This window comes from Ceratotherium simum, chromosome 5, assembly GCF_057802395.1.
Source record: "Ceratotherium simum simum isolate JZ-2026a chromosome 5, ASM5780239v1, whole genome shotgun sequence".
Lineage (NCBI taxonomy): Eukaryota > Metazoa > Chordata > Mammalia > Perissodactyla > Rhinocerotidae > Ceratotherium > Ceratotherium simum.
Genome location: NC_141904.1, coordinates 47,287,418 through 47,314,141, shown reverse-complemented (window position 1 = coordinate 47,314,141; position 26,724 = coordinate 47,287,418). Strand labels below are relative to the sequence as shown.

The window sequence follows — 26,724 nt, the reverse complement described above, 5'->3', positions numbered from 1 at the left end:
GTAGCTCAAACTATGGTCAAGAAGATGAGAAGCATTGTAGAAATTTAATAAATGCAACCCTCTCCTCCTTTTTCCTTCCAAATGCAAATACTCAAAGGAAGAATAACTTTGTAAATAACAAAGCATCAAAATGAACACATGAATGAATACCCAAAACCATCTTTGTGATTTCTTAGATAAGAATACAGCATGCTACAAGACAAACATCAATATATACAATTCTGTTTATCGCTTGGCAGACTGCAATGTTTTGTTTGCTTTGCTTTCTATTTCTCATGCACAGATTTAAAAAATCTTTTTAAGGTTTTTGTATCTAAGGGTTTGAATACGCCTATAAACACATACCTTTGTGTCCAACTTTCTGGATGCAGACTCCTCTCAATGGCGGCATTTTCGGCAGGCAGTCCAAATGCATCCCAGCCCATGGGGTTGATGACCTAGTGCCCAGAGAAAAACATCAGCCATTTTGCTAAAACCTGTATCAGTGTTCTCTTCTGGGCAATAAACAGGCATTCTCTCCTACTAACACATCTTATCCCTTTCTGGATGATTTCAAACTATGCTTTTGAAAGCCAGCTGGCTAACTATGACATAAGCATAGAAGAGAATTTAGAAGGTTATACACCAAGGCGCCAACAGCAGCTATCTCTGAGTAGGGGTTTTGGACTACTTTTTACTTTCTTCTTTTTCTTGTCTATATTGTCTATAACAATCCTGAACTGTTTTTCTGAAATTATGAAAAGTTTTTTTCAATTTCAAAAATATGTGTGTATAAAAATGTATAGGCATTTAAAATGTTCACCTCACATTAGTGTTTTCCAATTAAGGAGCTGTGCTGTCCAATACAGTAGCCACTAGCCACACGTGGTTATATAAATTTAAACTTTAATTAAAATAAAAAATTCAGTTCCTCAGTCACACTAGCCACCTTTCAAGTGTGCAATAGCCTCTTCAAATCACTTCCTATGAGATATTTCCATTCTCTGAAGAACAGGGAATCCTAAGATCTTAGAGCTCAAAGAGGCTTTTGAGATATGTCCTCCACCCCACCCCCTTAATTTGACGGAATAAGCAACTGTGGCCCCACAAGAGTAAGCAGCCTAGCTGGGTTACACCAGAAGCAATTACCTTAAGCCAGTAAGGCATTCATTTCTGCAAATGAACGACCAGTTACAGCTTAGATGGCAGCTTCAATAGCAAGTCCTGTCAACTTAACTTATATGCTGTGAAAGGGAACAACAGCTTGAAACATGTGCTGTGGCATCAAGGGACAGCCTCAGAAGGCCAGGCTCTCTACCCACTGTCGGGAAAGACACCTGCTTTGAAAGCTCAGTCCTCTACCCTTCTCTGAATACTGATTTCAGCCACAAAGCCAGACAAAGCTCCCCTTCCAGCCAGATTTCTGAAGCCTGCCTGAGGGTGAGGACAGCCCGAGGAGGCTCCAGGATTTTCTAGAAAACAGTCCTTTCCAGCTGACCTTCTTACTTCCTATCAAGCTCCTGGTCTGTCAACTGCCATGAGCTGGGTTGGTTTGTTTGTAATCATGCAGAGAACCTGAGCCTCTATTCACATACATTTCCTTGGGATCATGACCAATACTCAGAGGTATTTGCTGACACCACCTCATCACCCGTGCATATCAAAATGGGACATTTTCCATTAAAGAAATAGTTCTTTATAGGTTTCCTTGTATAAATTTTCCCTCTGATCATGAAAGTAATGCATATTCACTATAAATAATTTGGTACATAAGCAAAAATATTCAGAGGAAAATAAAACTCACCTGTAATTATACCATAGAGCTACACATAACCAGTTAAATTTGGTAAATTTACATCCAATTTTTAAAAATTGGGACCATATTATTTATATATGTGTTTTTTATATCCTATTTTTTTCACTGTGCACCTAGAGTTTTCTTCCATCTTTCTGTCTGGGCCAAGGACTCTCTGAGGCGCACACATGAGAATCAACCCTGGCCATCTCTGCATCAGGTCCATAAGCACCTACAATTCAAAGTGTCCAAACTGGACTCATCCTCCCATCCCTGTCCCCAGATCTGTTCTCTCCCTAGTCCCTCTTACCAGGTAGCAGTAAGAGAACAGGCATGTCCCTCCCAGTGGTTGGAGCCACTTGCCTTACACAAAGGCATCCTTCCATTATTTACTTATTTATATTTTTGAGGAAGATTGGCCCTGCACTAACATCTGTTGCCAATCTTCCTCTTTTTCTTTTTTTCTCCCCAAAGCCCCAGTACTAGTTGTATATCATAGTTGTAGAGTTGTAGCTCTTCTATGTGGGACGCTGCCTCAGCACAGCTTGATGAGCGGTGAGTAGGTCCACGCCCAGGATCCGAACCAGCAAACCCCGGGCCGCCGAAGCGGGACACGCGAACTTATCCACTATGCCACTGGGCCGGCCCCACATTATTTTTTTATTGGATTTTAGTGGTCTGATGGAATAATTCCATCTCAAGAACAAAGACCATGCATCTAAAATCAGAGCTGCTCTAACTCCTTAGGCTAGTGAGTGGGAAACGCCAGCAAAGGCTCTCTCTTCAGGAGGCTGTGTGGTTTGAACGGAAAGGTCCTAAACCCAAACCTGCCATTCACTGGCAGTGGGCCCTGAGGCACATTACCTATGCTGAGTCTCAACCATCAACTGTGACTGAGAGCTGCCAGCCTGAAATGTTGAGAATCATACGCCATGATGTCTGTAGTGCACCCAGCACGGTGCCCGGCACAGTACAGGCACCTAACAACTGGCTGTTGTGGCAGCTGCTGTCATCCGCTTGATCTTCAGCACCTCACAACGTCGCACATCAACAGTTCTCTTATCAAGATTTCAGCCCTGTCTCTTTGGCCACATTTATTATGGTGGCTCTCTGAAAACAGGCAGGGAGACACCTTGACCTCACACATGTTCTCAGCCATGGACATTCCTAGGGATGGGTTACTTATAACAAGCCTCTGCAGCAGGCATTGGAAGTTCTCAACCAAAGCAAACAGACCCTGAGGCTCAACGGACCAGCCAGCTACGTGCCCCTCTTTTCCATAAAAGGGGCCCAACAGTCCTTCTTTCCCACATAAGTAATGGCTCACATCAGGTGCTTCGCTTAAAGCAGCCCAGCTGTTCTTGCCACAGCTGCTTGGACCAGGGGCAGTCCATGAGCGGAAGGAAGCCACTTGTGCTCTGGGCAGGAAGGGCCCTGCCTACAACTGCCCTGGGCAAGGACACTGCCCGGTAGATTTTGCCATTTGAGGGGTGGTGGTGGGTCTGACCCATTCAGATCTGCTTTCTGGAAGGGATACAGGCTTGGTGAACAAATAGTACTATAGATCTCTCCAGCTTGCTGTTGCTCCAAGACAGGCTGGTTTGCCATGTCCTATGCTGTCCTTCCAAGTCTTGGGAATCTGAGAAGTCTGGGAAACCCTGGATTTCCAGCCTAAGATGACAGGACTCCCAAGCTATCTACCTTCAGGCCCTGCATCCACACCCCTCCTGAGCTCACTCTGAATAGGCTTTTTCCTTTATTGGATGTTTCTTAAATTAAGAACACAATACGAGCCAATTTAACAAGTGAAATGACACAATACATTATATATAAAGGCAAAGCTAATCCTCTCCCCTGGCCCCCATCCCCATTCTCAACTCCTTGATATAACCAGTAACACCAGCCTTTGTATCCTTCCACACCTTTCTCCTCACTCAAACACAGATATAGGTTTGGTTTATTATAGGGCTGGTTTACTTTTATGGAAATAGAACCTGTTATACACTATTTTATGACCTGCTTTTTGTTTTCATTTAACATGTCACAGACATCTGTACAAACTATGTAAGTATATGTGTGTGTGTGTGTTTGTATATGTCTTTTTAAAAAATTCCAACATTCCCTAGGAATACCTATTCTATGCAGCTTTAGGAACCTGACGAGACATAACCCAATCCAGTTGGTATTTTGACCTGAGGTCAATTTTCCTCTTGCTAAATGTGGCAGACCCAAAGTGTTTCATCTTTCGAAACAGCATCCTCCCCTTCTTTTGGGAAACTGCTCCTCCAACTTCATATAGCCCTGCTGCGGACCGCCACTTGTAAAACCCACTCCTCTGGCTAAGAGGGAGACACATGCCTGAATCCTTCTCCAGGCTGTCATCTGGAGCTGGTGGGGGTTGGGGTTAGGGGATGTGCGACAGAGACAGCACATTCTCTTCTCTCTTTCTCCTTGGTCAGGAGAAACAAGGACATGAGACCAGGGTTCCAGGTGGCCCTGACTTCTATCTGGTGCAGATGTCTCAGAAAATAAAGCTGGCACGGAGCGAGAGCAGAAATGGAAGGTGGACAGAGACCGGGGATGCTGATGTGCTTCAAAGACCTGGTTCCAATTCCCAGTGGGCCTGGTTCCTACAGTATTTCCTTTGATTCTGTGAGTTACACTAGGATCTATAAAAACAAACAAAACCTCCTTTTTTGCTTAAGCTGGTCTGAGCTGGGTTTCAGTCCCTGGTAGCCAAGAATCCTGACTAAAACAAACACCCTTTAGGATACAGCTTTCTCTTCATATTGCTTAATTTACAGATGAAAACATTCTCCTGTATTAACTATTAAGCGTCACAGTTTTTCTTTTTAATTTTCAAAAGCCAAAAAAAAAAAAAAATCCTATGTTGTGGATTTGTGCTGGATTACTAGAAAGTTCTGCAATACTTCCATGGACAACATGGAGTGCAGCTTCCAGCTGTGCTTCAATTCTCCTAGGGCTGCTTCATTGGCAGAATAATGTAACTGTTGTGTAACTGTTCCAGGAGAAAAGGGAAAACTTAATTACCATTTGGTTTCTTTGTTGAAACTGCCAAAATGGCACAGGTTCAATGTTTCTGCCTATTAACATTCTGGTAGGTACCGTCCATATTTTTAAATAAAGCCTATACAGGCCGGCCCTGTGGCTTGGTGGTTAAGTGCGCGCGCTGCGATGCTGGTGGCCCGGGTTCGGATCCCGGGTGCGCATCGAGGCACCACTTCTCCGTCCATCCTGAGGCCGCGTCCCGCATACAGCAACTAGAAGGATGTGCAGCTATGACATACAACTATCTACTGGGGCTTTGGGGGGAAAAAATAAAATAAATAAAATCTTAAAAAAAAAAAATAAATAAATAAATAAATAAAGCCTATACAGAGACAGCCATAAAAAACCAGTCTGGATTTACGTAATATACTTATTCATTTCTATTTTTGTTTTCAGATGAAATTAACATGAAAAGATATTCTTAGCTCACGTTACCCAAGCTGTCTATGAAAATAAAGTTAAAAAAACCTTAAAGCTTCTTAATATTTCATATTCTTACCAAAAATTAACAAAGACCAAATATCTGCTCTAGAATACAGACTGTGGGAAGGGCTTTTTGCATCCTGAAGTCAGGACAGTTCTTCCCATCATGGGCTGGATCATTGGAATAAATGCTCCTGTAAGCCAAGTTTTTATGAAACAGGAGAAGGTCTCATCACTTCTCTACACTGGGTTTCCCAGGGACCCAGTGACCAAGTGCAGAACTCACTCTTGTGCTGTAAGATGATTCCCTGCTGTCAGGGAGAACAAAGTGAAGACCTACAACAGGATTACACAATACCAAAGCTTGTCCCTTTCCCTCAGGCAGCAGATTCTATCTGCTGCCAAACTGTCATAGGCCATTCATGTAAAAGATACCATGCCAGGTGCTTCCTTTGCCAGCCTTGTTCATCTTTTGGTCTCATACATTGTCTAGATCAAATACCTCCATTCTAGGTAATGAGTGATTTCTACTTTATCTGTGATTTCTCTATGACCATGACTATCCAAAACATTCACTGGAAGAACTCTAAACTCTCCTTTTTAGTTCTAAAATTCCTATTCCTTTCTTTCTATCACCATAACTTGGTTTAATCCTTCCATAGTTCCATAAGTAATTATACCTACAGCTCACATGTGCCAACTATGCAATTTACCCTTAAACAAAAACCCCCAACATCAGGTGCTAGGGCCACCTGATCCCTCTCAATTCCCTAGGAATTAGCCTCTTCTCAGATATGAGTGCTTTCTGCAGAAAGGGAATCAAGAAAAAGTCCTAGTAGCTATAACTTGGAAATTCATAAAATAAACTTCCAGGGTGTGAAAAACAATCATTGCCAGCTGTTCTTCTAACAAATACTCTTAAGCATTTAAAATTGAGTGAGAAGCCAAGGGGACAGTGAAACTACTCGCAAATTCGGAAGAGCAGGATGCCACCACCACCTCTAGACTGAAGGAACAAAGCGGGAGGCAGAGTTAACAAAGCCCAAAGGTTGAAGTCAGTTGTAGAAGTTGAAGCAGGCAGGTCTGCCCAGATGGAACTGGATTCATGAAGAAGACATTAACCAGGGCAGAGAGAGAAATTCCCTGGCTTCTCCTTTTTTCCCACACTCCAGTCTTGCCGGAATTAGTACTGTCCAAAACCCGCCAGAGGCCGGCTGACACCAGAGCTTAAGAAATGTGGCCTGCAGGGGTCTGCCCTTCTGCCTTCCAAAGCAAAGCAGGGGACGGAGCTGACAGCAAACTGGCCAAGGACCAGCACAGGAACACTAGCAGGACTGCAACACCTACCAAGATTTGAGACATCAAATGGGAGTCAGGGCCAGCTACTGATAAGAGGCAAACACAGGGATCAGAGCCCTGGCAAGTCAGACAGAGAGCTAGGGAGCTAGGGCTAGGCCAGCCGCTGGTGTGGACATAGTCACATCACCATGGCTCACCCTAACAGGGCCTCCTGCCTCCCTCCAGGCAGAGCAGTAGGTGTCTCAGGGTTGGCAGGCAGGATGGATGTCAAGCATACTAGGTACAAGAGAGAGCACAGTTACATATGACAATGTACAGATGAGGCTCTGGAGTAATATACCCTGGAAAATGCCAGGGATACTGCCCAGAAGGGCCTGGCGGGAGAGGGGGTGGTCAGAGGGGACTGCAGCCTTAACTATGTTTTATCTGTTTTTTTCAAAGAGATGAATATGGAATTTTATGTACAATTTAAAAATACTTTTTTTAAGAAGGAAAAAAAGACCAAGCAAAGATACAGCTCTTCCTCCAGTATAGGAAGTAAGATCAAGTAGAATTAAGAAGACTTTGAAGGTTAGAAGGGAAGGAAGCTGGGGTAGCTGGTCGTCTGCCTTCCCAGTGGAGAGAGGTAGCACAACCGTCACTAGGAAAGAGCCGACCCATTCCCTAGGAATGACCAGCTTCCTCTCCCTTTCATCATAAAACAAAACTTTATATTTGAAACCAATTCAGCTTCTAAATGAGAGCAACCATGGTTACTGCTTCTCAAAAAACTGCTATTTTCAGAGAGTGCCGTGGTTTCTCTGGAGTAGGTTCAACACTTTATTTCCAAGAAATGAGAAACACAACATTTAATTTTGTTTAGCAAGTGTAATAACCCACCATTATTACCGATTGGGGATCCAAATCAAGCAAATACTTCAGAGTAAAAAACCCAAATGACAGTACGTAGGCCCAAAGCAGAAGACCTCCTCTGGGAATGTGGAGGGACGTGATAGGCAGAGAAATCAGCTAGTTTCCAATGAAGACACTGGACCAGCAATTCATTCTCTCCTTCAAATTATATCTGAGAGGATAAGCCCTGGAAATCCACTCTCTACTTTCAGATGCTACAGAGATTTTAAAATTTGAAAACTAAATGCCATGCTATGCAGTTTCTGGGCACTTCATCAACACTTGTTCACTGAATGGCAAACTGAAAACTGATGAAACGTCTATTAAGCTTCACTTGCTAAGAACTCCCCTCACTTCCTGATATTTGTGGGTAATTACATCATGACCATGCAGCTGTTGGACACATAGCCTTAATTTCCTTCCTCCTCCGCAGTGAACAGCAAAAACTCTCTGTGGACAGTGCCTGGAGGCTTCTTGCCTGAGTGAAATTAGTCCAAGCCCAACTCTGTGAGGGAGACTCGGCACCTTGATGCTTTAATTGCCCAGCTTCTGGCTCAGAAGGTGCCAGGGAGACCAGCCGAGGTGGGAGGTGGGTAATTTTATTTTCCCACCCTGTGCGTTTAACATATGAAAACACATAAAATCACCCCATGTGGTGCTAAGCTTTAAATATGTCATCAGACATTGTACGAGTTTAAGAAGACATGGATTGGCAGTGCAGCCTTTTCTGATTCCTGAAAGAAAACAATTTATCTCTGGCTTCAAATGGCGCCTGCTTAAACATCCAAACCTCAGGACTACCTTATCATTGCTACTATTAATTGGGTTACACTAGAAAATTGCATTATGGTTTTTAACGAATTTTCTCATTGATCATCTCACATGAACCTTGCCACAAATCTGGGAGGTGGGTAGGACAGGTATTGCCATCGCTGTTGACTAAAGCCCTCAATTCCTGATCAACTCATCACCCCCAAACCACCTACTTCTCCACGTATAAAGTCCACATCTAATCTCTGTGCATGTCCATGGTCTGGCCAGCTATTTGTGACTTTAACTTTCCCCAAGAGAACTGTTATGGCCATGGCTTTCAGGCACATCTCCACGAACTACAACAAGAGCATGGGGACTCCAATGATCTACTTGCAATCTTGTCTCATTTCTCTCCTTTGCACAATTTATTTGTTGCTTTGGGAGGAAACCAAAGTAAAAGCAACCTTGAACTTTCTAAGTCATTATTCTCACCCATTCTCAAACCAAATTACAATCTGTTGTCTGGCCAGGCTCACAAAATGTAAAGACAGCATTTGACAAGATACAGCATCCATTTATGATAAAAACTCTGAATAAAATGGGTATAGAAGGAAAGTACCTCAACATAATAAAGACCATATATGAGAAACCCACAGCTAATATCATCCTCAATGGTGAAAAACTGAAAGCTATCCCTCTAAGAACAGGAACCAGACAAGGATGCCCACTGTCACCACTCCTATTTAACATAGTACTGGAAGTCCTAGCCAGAGTAATCAGGCAAGAGAAAGAAATAAAAGGGATCCAAATGGAAAGGAAGAAGTGAAACTGTCACTATTTGCAGATGACATGATTTTATATATAGAAAACCCTAAAGAATCCACCAGAAAACTTTTAGAAGTAATAAACGAATAGGGTAAAGTTGCAGGATACAAAATCAACATACAAAAATCAGTTGCATTTCTGTACACTAACAACGAAGTAGCAGAAAGAGAAATTAAGAATACCATCCCATTTACAATTGCAACAAAAAGAATAAAATACCTAGGAATAAACTTAACCAAAGAGGTGAAAGATCTGTACACCGAAAACTATAAAACATTTCTGAAAGAAACTGAAGAAGACACAAAGAATTGGAAAGATATTCCATGCTCTTGGATTGGAAGAATTAACATAGTTAAGATGTCCATACTTCCTAAAGCCATCTATAGATTCAATGCAATCCCTATCAAAGTTCCAACAACATTTTTCACAGAAATAGAACAAAGAATCCTAAAATTTATATGGAACAACAAAAGACCCCGAATAGCTAAAGAAATCCTGAGAAAAAAGAACAAAGCTGGAGGTATCACACTCCCTGATTTCAAAATATACTACAAAGCTATAGTAACCAAAACAGCATGGTACTGGCACAAAAACAGACACACAGATCAATGGAATAGAATTGATAGATCAGAAATAAACCCACACATCTATGGACAGCTAATCTTTGACAAAGGAGCCAAGAACATACAATGGGGAAAAAAAAGTCTCTTCAACAAAATAGTGTTGGGAAAACTGGATAGCCATATGCAAAAAAATGAAAGTAGACCCTTACCTTACACCATACACAAAAATTAACTCCACATAGATTAAAGACTTGAATGTAAGACCTGAAACTGTGAAACTTCTAGAAGAAAACATAGGCAGTATGCTCTTCGACATCGGTCTTAGCAACATCTTTTCAAACACCACGTCTGACCGGGCAAGAGAAACAATAGAAAAAATAAACAAATGGGACTACATCAAACTAAAAAGCTTCTGTACAGCAAAGGAAACCATCAACAAAACAAAAAGACAACCTAACAATTGGGAGAAGATATTTGCAAACCATACTTCTGATAAGGGCTTAATCTCCAAAATATATAAAGAACTCATGCATCTCACCAACAAAAAAACTACCAACCCAGTTAAAAAATGGACAAAAGACCTGAACAGACATTTCTCCAAAGAAGATATACAGATGGCCAACAGACACATGAAAAGATGTTCAAAATCACTAACTGTCAGGGAAATGCAAATCAAAACTACAATATCACCTCACGCCCGTCAGAATGGCTATAATTAACAAGACAGGAAACAACATGTGTTGGAGAGGATGTGGAGAGAAGGGAACTCTCATACACTGCTGGTGGGAGTGCAAACTGGTGCAGCCACTATGGAAAACAGTATGGAGATTCCTCAAAAAATCAAGGATAGAACTACCATATGATCCAGCTATTCCACTGTTGGGTATTTATCCAAAGAACTTGAAAACACCAATTTGTAAAGGTACACGCACCCCTGTGTTCATTGCAGCGTTATTCACAATAGCCAAGACTTGGAAGCAACCTAAGTGCCCATCAAGGGACGAATGGATAAAGAAGATGTGGTATATATACACAATGGAATACTACTCAGCCATAAGAAACGATGAAATCCAGGCATTTGTGACAACATGGATGGACATTGAGGGTATAATGCAAAGTGAAATAAGTCAGAGGGAGAAGGTCAAATACCGTATGATTTCCTTCATTAAGTAGTAGATAATAACAACAATAAACAAACACATAGGGACAGAGATTGGATTGGTGGTTACCAGAGGGGAAGGGGGGAGGGAGGAGGGTGAAAGGGATAATTCGGTACATGTGTGTGGTGATGGGTTGTAATTAGTATTTGGGTGGTGAACATGATGTAATCTATGCAGAAATAGAAGTACAATGATGTACACCTGAAATTTTTACAATGTTATAAACCAATGTTACTGCAATAAATAAAAAATTTTAAAAAATAAATAAATAAAAATAAATAAAAACAAAATGTAAAGACAAACCACAGACTGAGAGAAGATATTTGCATTGCATTTAACCAACAAAGAATCATTCATCTAGACTATAGAGAGAGCTCCTACAGAGCAATATGAAAAAGACAGACAACCCAAGAGAAACTTGGTAAATAATGTGATCAAGCCAATTAAAGAAGAGGAAACTTAAACAGACTATAAACATATGAAAATATCTCAGCCTCACTAGGACAGTACTCAGGAAAATGTAAATCAAAAACACAGTTAGATGCCATTTCCTATATATCAAATTAGCAAAGATTAAAAAGTCTAACATTACTAAGTGTTGTCAAGGATTTGGCAAGATGTAGAAATGCTGAAGTTGTGCACACTCTACGAGCCGGCAATGCCATTCTCTCACAGGCTAACAAGTCAGGTACAAGGATGTTCACTGGAGCGAAAGCTCAGAAACAACCTACAACTCCATCAATATGAAAATGGATAATTAAATAGCCATAATTATACAGCACTTATAATGGATGAATGGATTCTATAGAGACATAGGATAAATCTTGAAATAAAATACTGAGTGGGAACATATGCAGAATATTAAGATATCTTTTATATAAAATTAAAAACACACAATATAGAGGCTAGCCCGGTGGCGCAAGTGGTTAAGTGCATGCGCTCTGCTGCGGCGGCCCGGGGTTTGCTGGTTCGGATCCCAGGTGCGCACCAATGCACTGCTTGTTAAGCCATGCTGTCGCAGTATCCCATATAAAGTGGAGAAAGATGGGCACAGATGTTAGCTCAGGGCCAATCTTCTTCACCAAAAAGAGGAGGATTGGCATCAGATATTAGCTCAGTGCTGATCTTCCCCACCAAAAAAAAAAAAGAAAAAAAAAAACCCACACACAATATTACATATAAGTGTGTATATATATCCTTAAACAATATATACAGTAAAAGCATGAAAACATGAAGTCAAAGATATATGTTAACTTTGGGATAATGGTTACTTTGAACTGAAGGATTGGAATCTGATTGCAGAGAGGCACAACTGTATCTGTGACATTAAAAAAAAAGCGCTGAGGCTAATGTGATTAAATGGTGATATCTAGTATATCTGGATGGCAGGTCTGAATATTTGTGATAATGTTCTCTGTACTTCTGTGTTGAAAATGTTTATAATTTTTTGAAGTATCACATATAAACTAATGATGATAGATGAGACTACCAGGCAAAAGTGGATAGAGAAAAAAAGAGAAGGCAGTCCAGAACAGAATCTGAGGTGGGGTGACAAACTCTTCGTAAAACACAACTTCTTAAAACTGACACAGAAAGAAACAGAAGATCTGAGTAGCCCTATGTCCAGCATAGAAACAATATTTGTAATTTTAAAACTTCCCACAAAGAAAACTCTAGGCCTGCACACCATCACTGGTGAATGCTACCAAACATTTAAGGAAGAAATAATACCAATAATACACAATGATTTCAGAAAACAGGAAGAATGGAACATTTCCTAGCTTGTTTTATGAGGCCAGCATAACTCTGATATCAAAACTAGACAAAAATATTACAAGAAAAGAAAATTACAGATCAATATCCCTCATGCACATAGGGATATTAGCAAATTGAATACAGCAACATATAAATTAAAAAGAAAATACATCATGACTAAATGAAATTTGTCCCAGGAATGCAAAGTTGGTTGGATATTTTAAAAAATCAATCACCATAATACACCACATGAACAGATCTAAGGACAAAAATCATATATCATCTCTGTAATTGATGGAGAAAAGGCATTTGACAAAAATCAACACTCATTCATGATAAAAATTCTCAGCCAACTAGGAATAAAGGGGAACTTTCTCAGTCTGATAAAGAGTATGCAACGACGGAGTAGAGCAGGAAAAACTTGTGGAGTAACTTGGGAGAAAGAAGCCAAGATGCAGGAGAAAAACCTGGAGAGTGGAGTCTCTTGCCAAGAGAGCAGAGTGTTTCAGGGAGAAGAAAATGGCCTACTGTATTACATGTTGCTGAGGTTGAGAAAGATGAGGACAGAGACACATCAAGGGAGGTCACTAGTGGCCTTGAGGAGAGAAGACTTGGTTCATGGGTCACTCCACTTTTTACCTCCTATAATGCTGTTTGTAGTGTGCCTTAGAATTACCTCACATATCTCCATTCAAGAACAAAGCAAACCAATCAACAAATTAACAAGTTATAGAAAAAGGCAAAGCTTGCTGAATTTTTCTTAGGCCCACTGACTGATTTTGAATCTGAGTGTCCAGTATTTCTATTTAATACAGTAAAAAGCCCAGTATTTAGAATAAAGCTGATGCTCAATGACTACGTATTGAATGAATTAATTGATACACATGTCAGACCCTGTTATTCCCGATTAGACATTCCTTCCCTGCTTACAGTGAGGATCATTGAACTTGACCTGAATCCAGTCCCATTGTATCTCTGGGACTAGTCCTGATGTTGGGAAGGAAGAATTTTAAAACAACAGGAAGCTCAACAGGCTTTCACACTGCTGACAATTACTCTGAGATTTCTGTTTCTCTTTTGCCATATCACTTAAAAATGGCAGAATAAGTTTTCACCAAATTTGGTAGTTATTTGGGATGATGTGAGTTAAATACGGGCTATGAAAGTTAACAAGAAATTAATTTCAGGAAAACCTGGAGGATTTTGGAGGATACTCCAAAAAGACAGCTTATCATCTTAGAGCAACTGAAACTGAGGAACTAAGGGAACCCTAGGCGCCTGCTGATCACACAGACCAAGATGCCCTAAGGCGAATAAGAAATAGTGATTCAGACACCACTCAAGTCATAGGACAGATAATACAAACTGCAGGCAAAGTTTTGCAGTTAAGTTGCTTCTTAGAAGGCAACTCTACGCAGCATGCCATAGGCAGAAGGGCATAGGGATTTATTTATTAAATTGTGGTGAATGACTTCCCAGAGTAAATCAGATCAGTATAAATACTAATTATGGCTACCCCTTATTAAGGGATTATTATGTGCCAGACACACGTCCTATCTTACTTAACCTGCACAACAATCTTGTGAGGGAAGAATTATTATCTCTACTTTAAAGATGAGGAAAGTGGGATTCAAAGATATTAAGTGACTTGTGCAGGATCACTCAGTGAGAAAGTGGTAAAACGGAGCTCAAACCTAAGTTGTCCAATTCCTGGATCCAGCCTGACCACGGGCTTCAGTTACAGCAGGGGACTCCATTTTGTCTTCTGGGTCTGAGCTGCCTACAAGGGTCCCAGTACCTCTGGGCCTGGGGCTCTGCATTGAGCTTTCTCTGTAACATCTTATCCATCCAAGGGAATGAGAATCCCACCTATACCCCCTCAACCAACTATCTGCTAAAAGGCTTCTCTGCACATTATCATAAATGTACAGTTTTGCCATAAAAGCTTAATCTTCAGTGATTTGCCTGCACTCGCTAATTGTCCAAAATAAGTTGGCAAAAGTAAAAAAATAAGATAAATCTATTTGAAGAACCACAGATAAAGAATTATACTTCAGGGGCTGACCCGATGGCATAGTGGTTAAGTTCGCACGCTCTGCTTCGGCGGTCCAGGGTTCACAGGTTTGGATCTGGGGCGCAGACCTATGCACTGCTCATCAAGTCATGCTGTGGTGGCATCCCATATACAAAACAGAGGAAGATGGGCACAGATGTTAGCTCAGGGCTAATCTTCCTCAGCAGAAAAGAGGAAGATTGGCAAAGGATGTTATCTCAGGGCTGATCTTCCTCATCAAAAAAAAAAGTAAAGAGCCAATTCATTCTGCACCGTCTCTTTCTAATAAACATAGCAGAAATGATGGAAAGCAATGTCCGGGAAAAATAACATCTGGCGTAAACCAGGGAGACAAACACCTTTGGCCATCTTAAAGTAGAACACGAATCTCTGAATTTGATGGTATAAAGTTATTAACTCTTCAAGTGACAAAGAGATGTTATAACTTGACTTCCTTTTTAGGAGTACTTCTTGCTGCCAATGTCAGTTCAGCATAAATTTTCAAAGCAATTGTGACAACAAACGCACTTACCTTTCTAAAAGAAAACCTTTATAAAGACTGGGAGGTGGCACATATCATTTGTGCACGCCCTGACAGGTTAATAATAGCAGTAGCCAGTGGGAGTGCCAGTAAATGTTTAACAGTTGGCTCTCTGGAAGAAAAAGTCCTGATTTGTAGGGTTTGCTGATTTCTATGGTGTAAATACTCCTACAATGGTGGATTTCAAGCTACTAAGGTGACTAATAAACATGAAGTTGGGCAGAGATCTGCACAATGGGCTCTCAGGCTCCAGCCCTCTGCTGGCAGTGCTAACATTTACTGGTTTCGTACTATGTGCCAGGTATGTGCTAAGTGCTTTATAGTCATCCTCTTTGAAACCTTGTAACAGGCCAAACGGCCGGTACTATTTTATCCCCATTTTACAGATGAGGGAAAACTAGGTCTTAGAGAGGTTAAGTAAGTAACTAGTCAAAGGTCACATAGCTACTAAATGTTAAGAGCTGGCATTCGAATCCTGGCTCTCTGGTTTGATGGCCCATGCTCTCAGCCCCTCTTCGATCCTGCCACTCTCTGTAGGTGATTAAAGAAGATACTATGATTATTCCTACCTCATCTTACAGATGATGTGTTGCAAAGAGTGAAGGGCAGGCTCTTGGGTAATTGGCAGTGGGGTAAGGGGGACTGACCCACATCAGCCAAGGAAGGGTCTTGCTCCTCTTCTCCCAGGAAATTTTACCTCATCTTTCAAGACCCATGTCAGACACTCCCCCTTCATAGGAGCCTTTCCCGATTCCCCCAGGTTTGTTACTGCCCAATTATTTTTTCTTACAAAAATTTTACTTTTTCCATTATGAAATAAATACATGCTCATTAGAGAATATTGAAAATATCAAATACAAGGAGAAAAATCTCTTGTGGTCCCACCTCCTACTCACAGCCTTTGATCCATATTTGTACTATTGGATTCATCCCCCTATACAATGACTATTTCTTTAGGTTTCACCCCCACTGTGAGCCCCTCCTTGGGCAGACAGCACGTATTACCCACATTTGTAGCTATCTTTCACTCCACCCCCACCCCACCTCCATCCCTAGCACAACACCCAGCACATGGCTGCCCCAATTAATCAAGATGCTTTATTATGTCTTTCAGTTCATAAAGGGAAACACTGAGCTTTTCATGTTTATCTACAAAGCTATCCTAATCTTAAGTAAAATTGGTTTTCTTTATTTGTCTTGAACACGCTACTACATTCTTGTTGTCCCGAGTGGGGCAGAAGAGGGCTGTTCCAGCAGGCATCTCTCCTTACCTGCATCCCTCTCATCTTCTGGAACCGTGCAATGGTGTCGCTGATGGTGTACACACGCACATGGCCCATGTGCAGCTTGCCAGAAGGATACGGGAACATGGAAAGCATGTAAAACTTGGGCTTTGATTTCTAGGAAAGAATGACAAAGAAAGACAATGAGCATTTATTAAGCATTTACTGGGAACCCTGCATTCACATAATATTTTGGCACTTTATTTAAGGTAATAATTTAACATTTTTAAAAGTTTCCTTTTTAAAATACTGTTCTCATACTGCAAGTTGACAAAAATGTCAAAAACCAAAATGCAAAGCCCTGGTTTAAGCTAAAGAATATCCAACATAATGCCGAACAACCTCCAAGTGCCCATATATATTTTTAATCTTCTTTCTCTTTTAAAAGCTTCTCTTTTAAGACAGCTTCTATCTAGGTCTTAAAGAACTGTATGTTTTTCTAAATGCAGCTCTAACACATATCCATATAATTCAAGGAAACAATAGTGAATCACAGAGATGTGACATCTCTAAAAATGGAGCCCTTCCCTAAATTCCCTGAGGCTGCATTCACACTTGGATTTAGCAGTAAGAGCTGCATCCTAAGGCACTGGTTTGGGTCCTGGGTTTCTCCACTGTATTGTTAGCTTGCCTTTCAATAGAAAAAGTTGATACGTGAAGGTAATGAGAAAATCTTAGCCAATGAAGCGAGAAGTTGTTGTTTCCCAGAGGTGATCTATAGGCAGCCTCGGGCCAGGGTTATATAACTCTCCAGCTTCCAAACACACAGCTTCATCATGAGAAACACAGGGAAACGGTACATGCATTTGAACAGGATGAACACAGGGCAGGAAGTCCTTATTGGAACTTGGACTTTGGGCACCTTAGTTCTCCCACCAGTAAAACAGTGAATGCTGTCACAAGTTTGGGCACACGAGGGGATAAGGCTCCAAAGGAAAGGTAGTAGCCATTTAATTGATTCCTTATTGGAGATCTGTTGTTCAAGGGCAAGGACTATGTTTTAATCATCTTTCTGCCTACCCCCCAGACCCCGGCCGCCCCCAGCAGGAGTTTACTAACTGTTGCATAAATGTTTGTTGGCCTCTGTGCTCTGAAAGCCTAATAACTGGCCTCTGTAGAACACATTACTGATGGGCATTTTCCCCAGCAACCTTCACAAATCCTGTCCTGGTGATGGGAGCATTCCCCATGCCCAGCCTTAAATCCCCCTACGCGGGGCTCCTCTGAGAAAGGAGGAGCAACAGGGAACTGCTTCCGTTTGGTCACTGAGGATTGGGACTGTCCAATGTTATCATTATTTCATTTATTTCTGCCTTTTTCTCTCTTTCTGTCCTTACTCCCTTCCTAGAGTTCTACTAGCATTCTTGAAGGCTTTGCTTCCGCAAAAGGAATGAAAACCAATGGAAAACAGAATATTCATAACCATTCTTTTGTGTATTTGTGGAGGTTGGGGTATATTTTTGCTAAGTATTTGCAAGAGTGATAATGGATACAGCCAACTGTAAAAGAAACCAGAAATCAGATTCTTCCAAATCTCGTTTGACCCCTTGCTTTAAACTCCTTCAGCAAAGATATTAAACAAACCTTTAACAGAGCCACTAATATGTGGCAAATAGACTAGAGTGGGACTTTTCTCTGTCCTGCCCATCCTCTAGAAATTACCAACAAGTGGGAAGTAGAGCTACGTGAAGGAAGGAAAGGGAAAAGAGAATAAATAAAGAATCTGGATAACGCATAAACTCAAAAATCGTCTTGAAATGCTGCAGGGACAACTGCTTGTTGATTTACATAAATGGATTTACATAAATGCACTGATCATGTACTTTAATTGGAAACTGAGGATCCACAATTCCTAGGAAAACCTCAGCAGCGTGAGAGAAGACCTGAGAGTCAGGAGTCGGTGGGGACTCAGGACTTACTGTCTTTAAGCAGGAGAGACAGATAATCCTCTCAGCCTATAGACAAGTCCCTCAAAGGAAGTGTAAGCCCACATTCTGTTACTTGGCAAAGAATTGGAAGCAAGCAAACTGTCCACTCTGTTCAAACCTTACTCCTTGCAATGGATTAGGCCTGTTGCCTTTTCTCTGGGAATTTTAGGGGCATGGGAAAATAGCTGTTACAGAGTTCTTTGGGACGTGAAAAAAACAATAAAATCCTTGATATAAATTATTTCTAATTTTTCATTTTAAAATTTTTACATTAAACCTATTTTTCTTTTATTATAATCACCTTGTTTTTATTATAGTGATTATTTATTTTTTATATTATGTTTATTTAACAATCAATCTTGCCCCAACCATTTCCACATATACCTTCTTCAGGAGCATCTCCTTTTTGTATGTCTGCAACAAAGATTAAATTTATAGCAAAATCAAGTGATTCACTATATATTAGCTAAGTCAAACTCCAAAATTGAGTTCATAGAAGACGTATAGAAAAGTATCGCTAGCAAAAGTCTTAAATATTCATGAATCTTTTTGTTTATTGCAGAAAAAGTATTAACTCACTGCCTGCCCCTGCCTTTTGCTTTTCTGTGTGAATTAAGTCATTTTCCTCTGTGACAATGAAATGAGTTCTATCCTCTGGGGGTGGAAAGGAGAGAAGGAATTATGGGAGTTTATGTTATAATTGAGCAGGAATGTGATTGAAAGGGAAATTTTTCTAATTATATAAAAGTATAAGAATTTAATTAAGTCTTTAAAAGAAATTAAGATTGTAAGCGATGGGAAAGGATGGTTTTTATAAGTGGGTCCTATTATTTCTATCAGCTTCTGACGTCAGAAGAAAGATAGCTTCGGCATCTTTACAGACAATGCTCTGAGGCTGCCGCTGGGTCTAGAGGATGGCAGAAGGGAGGAGCCCAGAGCCCTAGCTCTGGTCTCAACCTTGCCACAAGCTGTGAGACCCTAGGCAAGTTCCGCTGCCTTTCTGGGCTCCGTTTACAATCTGTAAATCAAAGGTGAGGCAAAAGAAGGTTCTAGGTGAAAGCATGTTTGATTCCTGAGCTCTGTCACAGGTTAGTTGTGCATCTGGACAAATTCCCAAACCCCTCTCTGAGCCTCAGTTTTCTTACTCCAAAAAATGAGGATAATAATATCTGCCCTCAGGGTTGCTTCAGGATTAAGTGAGATAATAAATGGAAAGAAGGTGCCTGACACATAGTAAAATGCTCATTAAATGGAAGTTCTTTTTATAATGATGATGGCAAGATAGTCAATTTCTGGTATCTCATTTAGGTGGATTTCAAATGTATCTAACACCACAGTGAGGTTGATCATAAACGCTTCAAAATCAACCAGCATCCAGTCATATTCTCAGTTCTTGACAGACGTACTATACGTTTTTATCCTCTTGTATCTTTTATTTATATAACACTTCAGTTTGTAAAATGAATTCAGCCACATTTTCTTATTTGGTTTTTAAAACAATTCTGTGAGATAAACATTGCAAGAGATCTGAGGATCAAAGAGCTAAATGATATGGCCAAGATCACACTGATTTGGGAGCAGAGCCAGTATTAATGTCCAGGCTCCAGACTCCTCATCAAGTGCTCTCTCCACTTTAGCATTTCCGATCACCCACAATATCCCTAAAGCTATTTCCCCAATTACTGAAATACAGTTTATTTTGATCCATTTAATTTTTTTAAAAAACCATATGCTTAAGAAGAATGAGATGTCACAAAATCAATAAGCCACAACTTCAAAATGTATGGAAGTCCTAAATTATAAACCAAAAGAAAAATTATAAACCAAAGAAAAAAAGCTAATTTTACGCTCCTCATTCAGAATTAAACAGCTCCCTGGAGTTTGTTTCCAAAATACATTTAGATACATTAGCCTGGTCAGGCTGACACAATAGCTTTTCACTTCCTAATGAGGTAAAGGTCAAGCTTTCATTGACAATTAACGCATTACAGTCAAACCTTCCTTTTTGTCATTTCACTTGTTATACATTATATGCCTCTCAATACCAGATTTTCTTTCTAACCAATGCCAAAAACCACCCTCCAGTTTAACACAAATAGCCCCAGCCACCCACCCCCGCCCACATTCTTCATAAGGAAGGACCAACTGAGAAAGAATGAGTCTGATAGGAGTGAGAATCAGGACATGGGGAAAAGGGAATCTAGTGAGGCACGGTCTTGTGAAGATGTATTTCCTCATCTGCTCGCTTTTGGCCTAATTTCTTTAATTAAGCATAGAGGGTCTGTATTATTTGACTGGTAACTATTACAAAGGGATGGTCAGAATTCTAAGAGTAAAACTCTATCTTATAGTGCTTTGCTCTGATCAGATTTAACATTTCATGTAACAAATTACATATTCCATTGGTCATTTTGACCAATATCGAGAGGTAAGGGTTAATGCATCCAAGACTGATCCCCAGCAGGCTGGCCTCCCAGAGAAGGAGCCAGCCTCCAGCAGAGCACGCCATGGAAACTGGCTACAGCCAAGTACCTAACACAATTCAGGGAGAGTGTGCTGAGCTGGTGCATATGGACAAGAAGCCAACAGTCCACAAACTTATACAGCTGCTACTGCAAGGTCGGATCCTAGCCCCAGATCACACTAGGGGAAGAACTGATACCTCCCAAATCATGATGCTAAGGTGGCAGAACAGGGTTGGAGGCCAAGGTCATGACAGGGGAGGGGCAGGTATTTCTCAAAATAAGCATCTTATAAGTTCCTTAGCTGAGGTGCCCAGGCGCCTCTCCTGGAGTCTCACATCTGACCCTGCCAGATCCCTGTGTGCCACCCCACCCTGCAATGGACCACAAAGGAGCCAACACCTGCTATGGCTCCTGTCTTGATGAGTTTCCCCACTAAATGCTGCACCAGAATGCCCAGTGTGGCGCTGTCCGCATGCACCTTGTATGTACATGTACCACACTGAACCTCTTCTAAGCACTAACCTTGTCTCATCTCATTTACCCCTCACAAGCATCCTAGGAAGCAGATAGGCACTATTATCATCACTGTCCATTTTAGATAAGAAAACTGAAGCAGAGAGAGATTCAATCATCTGGATTAAGGTCACATACATCATAACTTATTTGAATTCAGGCAGTCCGACCCCAGAGTCGACCCCTTAGCCTCTCTTCTGTACCCTCTCAGAATCTCTCAAAATACTCACATCCGTTTCTGAAATTTTGGAGGCCTGTTCTTTTATTCGTTGATGCCACCATTTCTCGACATCCTTTCTTGTCTGCAACGTATACTCTTTTGTCCACTTCCCCGTGGCACTGTAAATACCTCTGGTACATCCTAGAATCACTCTCTTTCCCCACTTGATGACATCTGGCCCACCATTTAGCTGCCTTTTCAGAAGACAGGCATAAAAACCCAGCCTCTGCCAAGTAGAAGCCATTCTTCAGAAGGTGGGAAGACCCTGAAAAAGAAGGCAGAAAGCACACTTGTGAGCCGCCAGAACCCTCTCTGGAGCCTGTCCCTCCATTCAGCACAGCCCAGTGTTCCCTGCCCACGTACATGCTTTCCTCTTATTCCTGTCATGATTTCCTTCCCTAGAATTTCAGTGGAGTGAAACACAACTTTCTAATGGAAACTAAACAGGTGGTCAGTGCCCTCAAACACCAAAGATACAAAAACCCCATAGGAACAAATGGAGACCACCACCTGGGCCAGCTCCTGCCACAAGCTCACAGGTTGCACAGCGGGCAGTGGAGCCCCCTCCTTCCCCTTTAGGCCAGCCCAGGGCCTGTCCAGCAGGGTTCACTTCCCATCGTCCAGGCTTCAGAAGAGCTCCAGCACATCTTGGCTTGGCCTCTGCCTCAAATATCAGAAGAGATCTGAACACAGGCCTCCCAGGAGGACCAGAGACTCTGAGCTATTTTTAGCATTTTTCATACACATTATGAGTGAAATACACTCAGTAGGCTGAGCCAGGAAATAACTATTATTTAGAAGACTGTTTATTCATTTTGTTCTTCATTCATTCATCAAATATTTATTGAGTGCCACTAGGTCCAACACTGTTCTAGGCTGTGGGGATATAGCAGCGATCAGAAACAAAGTCCCTTCTTTCATGGCACTTACATACTAGGAGAGAAAAGCAGATAAGAAACAAACAAATGAACATACAATATGTGTAATAGCAGTGAGTGCTATGGTTTTTTGGAATACAACTCATAGGTTGGGGCCCACCAGGACATCCAGCTAGCTGCAAGTTAAAATTCAACTTGAATGTTTCATTGGTTTCCTCCAAAGGTGAATTCCAGAAATGACCTCATGGAAGAAGTTTCATGTTTTATCACTGTTTAAAAGGTTGAGGAGACAGTTCATCAAATATTTAGGATTTATGACTAAATAGCCTAAACTTTCTGTCTTCCTGCATAACAGCTGTCAAGAAATGCTACAGTGAAGGAACAGATGAAAATAGATCTTTCAAAACCAAGAGAGAAATAAAGGAAGAACCTGGCACTCTAAGCTGATGTTAATTCTTTGATTCCCTCAAAATTTTTCCCTATCTACTAGGGTTTGGCCTGTGTCACAAAGGTACTGGGTCACGAATGTTGCTAAGAGGGTTCATTACAGGCTTATACAAGTGGGTCTGACACTCACATAAAATGGCATCACAGTGCTGGCATTTTATAAGTTGGTCTGCCAAAGTCCTTGACATACCAATTCTCACTGTATTTAACACCTCTTGCTTCTTTAAAGGTGGAATCAGAAACAGACTGAAAAAAAACCTCCCTATCCCTTGGGCTTGGCTATTTTAAAGTGTGTAGATGTCACTATAGATATTAGGGTGAACTGTATGAAATTGGTTGAATATCAGCAATTCCATATGACCAACCTAATATACAGACACTCTGTTAATTAAGGCAATTGCACTTATCATTTTTGTGTCTGTGTGAGGAAGACTGGCCCTAAGCTAACACCTGTGCCAATCCTCCTCCACCTTGTATGTGGGACGCCGCCACGGCACGGCTCAACGAGCAGTGCGTAGATCCACGCCCGGGATCCGAACCTGTGAACCCTAGGCCGCTGAAGCGGAGTGCACGATTTTAACCATTACGCCACCGGGCCAGCCCCAGTTCCACTTATTTTTAGGGGTTGAGTTTCTACATAATTAGAACTATCCACAGGAGTCATGGATTTTATGGTTCTCTTGCTAAGTCAGCATTTCTATATCTTTGCAAGCCAAAGAATGCCAGTTTAGCAGAGGGCACACAGATAGATGCCTGCCATTTCTCTCCTAGATTGCATTCCCTAAGAACACATAATGACTGTCCTCTTGAGTAGAAACAATGGAAAACAATAAAATTATAAAAACACAAACTGACCTGAACTGTAGTCCCACTAATTTTTGGTTTCAATGCTGGTGAACCATTGTGACAAAGGAAATACCAAAGAGTGCAGACAGATCACCAATATGAGCAATATGAAACCAGGTCATTCTTTCACTGAAAATTCAAATCCTGTCTCTATAACTTTCTTATACTATATACCAAATCATAAACAACACATAACAAGAATCCCTGTCTACACAACAGGAATAAGCTTTCTAAAAATGTCTACATAATACCTGGCTCACTAATAACCTTTTCTTTACATAAAACAATAGTATACACTAGACAATCCTGAAACAGATCTGAGTATTTAAAAGAACTTAAAGTTCATAAAGAAAAAAGCCCAAGTAGATTAGAAAGTGATAGATTATTCAATGAATGAGGGAAAAATTCAAATTAGAGCCCCACTTCAAAGCATAAACCAGAGTAAATTCCATATAGATTAAAGAATTTTTTTAAAATACCATAAAACTAGATAAAAATATAGATAAGTATTTAATAATTCTTTCCAAGGTGGAGGATGCTCTGTCCTGAGCATAAAAGCAATGGAAGAATTCATAAAGGAATTCTTTATGAGAATGAGAATTAATCTCTTTATGAGAGAGATTAATAAATCTCTCTAAAAATGTAAAATATCTGTATATCAAAAACACTATGAACAAAATTAGAAAGCAAACATACTGAGAGAAAATTACCAAAACTGCAACAAAAGGTTATCCTACTGTTGACATAAATAATTCGTAATCAATCTATAAATCAAAATCGGGGTGAGTTTATTATGAGCCAACTTTCGAGGAACATAGCCTGGGGCCTTCCTTCTGTAAGGAAGGAAAGGCACCAAAGAAGTGGGGTGTACAGAGCCGTTATATACCATCAAAGAGCATGTATCACATACGATGGCAATGTCCCTTTTACAATAGCCACAAGATTGCCCTGCCAGAATAGCTATTGATGGACACAGCAGGGAGCAGGTCTGCTATCTTGATGGGTGTGGCTGGTGTCAGGTCTGTTGTCTCGAGCTGGGCGGTCACAGGATGAGTGCAGCAATCAAATCCTAGCCTAGGCAGAAATTGCTTGTCCTTAAGGAAATGCCAGTGTGGGGGAAGTTGCATCCTTATCTTAAGGGCATTTACTCTTCTCTTTGGGACATGGTAAAGCAGATACACAATGCATGTTTAAAGGCGATAGCCCCTTTTGGAAAAACAAACTCAGGCTGAATTAGTTTTACCCCAAATGGCTTCCTCATATGCTCCAATATATCCTATTGCTTGCCATTTATTTATCACTACTGTTTTATAAAGAGCTCTCATGAGATGAGAAACATTAAAAACCTAATTTTAAAAATGGGCAATGGGGAAGAGGAAATACAAATGGCTAATAAATATATAAGAAAGATCAACTTTACAACTAATCAAAGAAATGCAAACTAAAACAACAATAAGATAGTCTGCTTATCAGATTAGCAAAAACCTGTTCAATGAAAAGAAATGTGCATTTTCTACACTGCTGGTGGGAATGTAAATTGATTCCATCTCTCTGGAGAGTAATCTGGTAATATTTGTCAAGACTCTGTAAGAAAAGTTCATACCCTTTGTGTTAGGGGGTCCCCAAGACTCAGCATATAGTGTACTCAGGGCTATGATTTATTACAGAACATCCTGATGTTCCCTTTTTTTACTTCCCAGGCCCTGCTCTCACCACTCCACCACCAAAGCCCTGATGGGCACTGCCTTTTCCTGACAACAAGAAGCAGCCATGTTATTAGAGGACTATGACCATAAGATTAATGTGAAAGATTTGGCTCTTGTCTTGTATTTAAGATCAATTTGGCCCTTTTCTCCCTAGCGCTGTATCATCCAGTTCCTTGCCTAGATGTTTGGAATCTCATCTCTTCTTCCACATCCTTCCAAGGCATCAATCCCCACTGCTCCACTCCTCTTGAGAGCCAGCCCTGACCTCAACCTCACTTAGAGCTTAAAGTTAAGTTTTTTGAGAATAGTGGGGGTAGTGGCATGTGACCATAGAGGGAGGGGCCTGAGAACTGGACCCAAAATGACAATCATATATAGACAGAGAAACCTAGAAAAAGAGTAGGAAAAGACAGACAAAGAAATAGAACATATAGGAGAAGCAAATGAGGGCATTTGTGTGCGTCTAAAAGAAAAGTGTGCGAGAATGTGGGAAAATCAATTTTAAAGAAACCAAGCTTTGTGACAAAAATATACAGATCTTGACTTTTGCAACTACTAATTTCCTGTGTGACCTGAGGCAAATTATTTCCTATCTGGAGCCTCGGCTTCTCCTTAAGATGAGGGGGTAAACCCAGATGATCTCTGAGGCCCTTCGAGCCCTAACATGCTGTGGCAATGACCTGCGGGCCAGAGATGCACCAGACGGACTTTAACTGAGTCCAAACCCCAGCCCAGGGAGCAAAGATCCAGGGACAAACTGGGGTAGGGGAGCGGAGGCGGGGGGAACTTGAGTACAAAACTATATGTACATGAGCGTTTTTCCGGGAAAGGGTCTAGGGCTATCCACGGGGTCGGTGGCTCAAAGAGTCAAGACCCGAATCTCGGAGACTTTTCCAGTTCAGAAATTGCACGGCTCCGGGACCACATAACCCAGCCCGCACCTTCCCTTCCTGCACCCAGCAAGTTGGAACCTCCAGATCCAGGGAGAGAGGAGGTCGGGCCTCGTTTCTCGTCCCGATGAGCCCGGGTCAGGGGTTTACCTGCTCACAGGCTCGGTTCTCACGTTAGGCGAACACGGCCCCGCCAGTCAGCATGGGCGCCGCCATGTTGGCAGAACAACAACTTTATTGATAGCGGCCGCCGCAGACACAGACAGACAGGGGCGGAACCCGGGGAGGCGGAGCGCGGCCAGGTCCCGGACTCCCGGCAGCCCGTGGGGCGGGGGCGTCTGCGTGGCGGCCCTTGACTCAGCCCCAAGTCCTGTCGGTGGGCCCAGTCGTCTACGCCGCTGTTGGCGTCACCAAGACCATGGACACCTGGGGGGTCAAATGC

At 41.4% G+C, this 26,724-nt stretch overlaps 1 protein-coding gene across 2 annotated transcripts in view; it reads right to left on the bottom strand.

Annotated features, from left to right (window-relative positions):
• The window catches only part of LARS2 (leucyl-tRNA synthetase 2, mitochondrial), a 173,494-nt gene extending 146,991 nt beyond the window's left edge, over positions 1 to 26,503 (bottom strand). The window contains exons 1-4 of one of the 2 annotated variants that reach the window (XM_014791286.2): positions 26,433 to 26,503; positions 21,526 to 21,780; positions 16,378 to 16,506; positions 346 to 437 (exon numbers count right to left, since the gene is read on the bottom strand). In XM_014791286.2, the coding sequence (XP_014646772.1) occupies positions 346 to 437; positions 16,378 to 16,506; positions 21,526 to 21,759 (455 nt within the window). In that variant the 5' untranslated portion in view covers positions 21,760 to 21,780; positions 26,433 to 26,503. Of the gene's footprint in view, positions 1 to 345; positions 438 to 16,377; positions 16,507 to 21,525; positions 21,781 to 26,333; positions 26,353 to 26,432 lie in introns of those variants that run through there. The other variant, XM_087430848.1, reaches the window with a different exon arrangement.
• Positions 26,504 to 26,724: the final 221 nt, after the last annotated feature.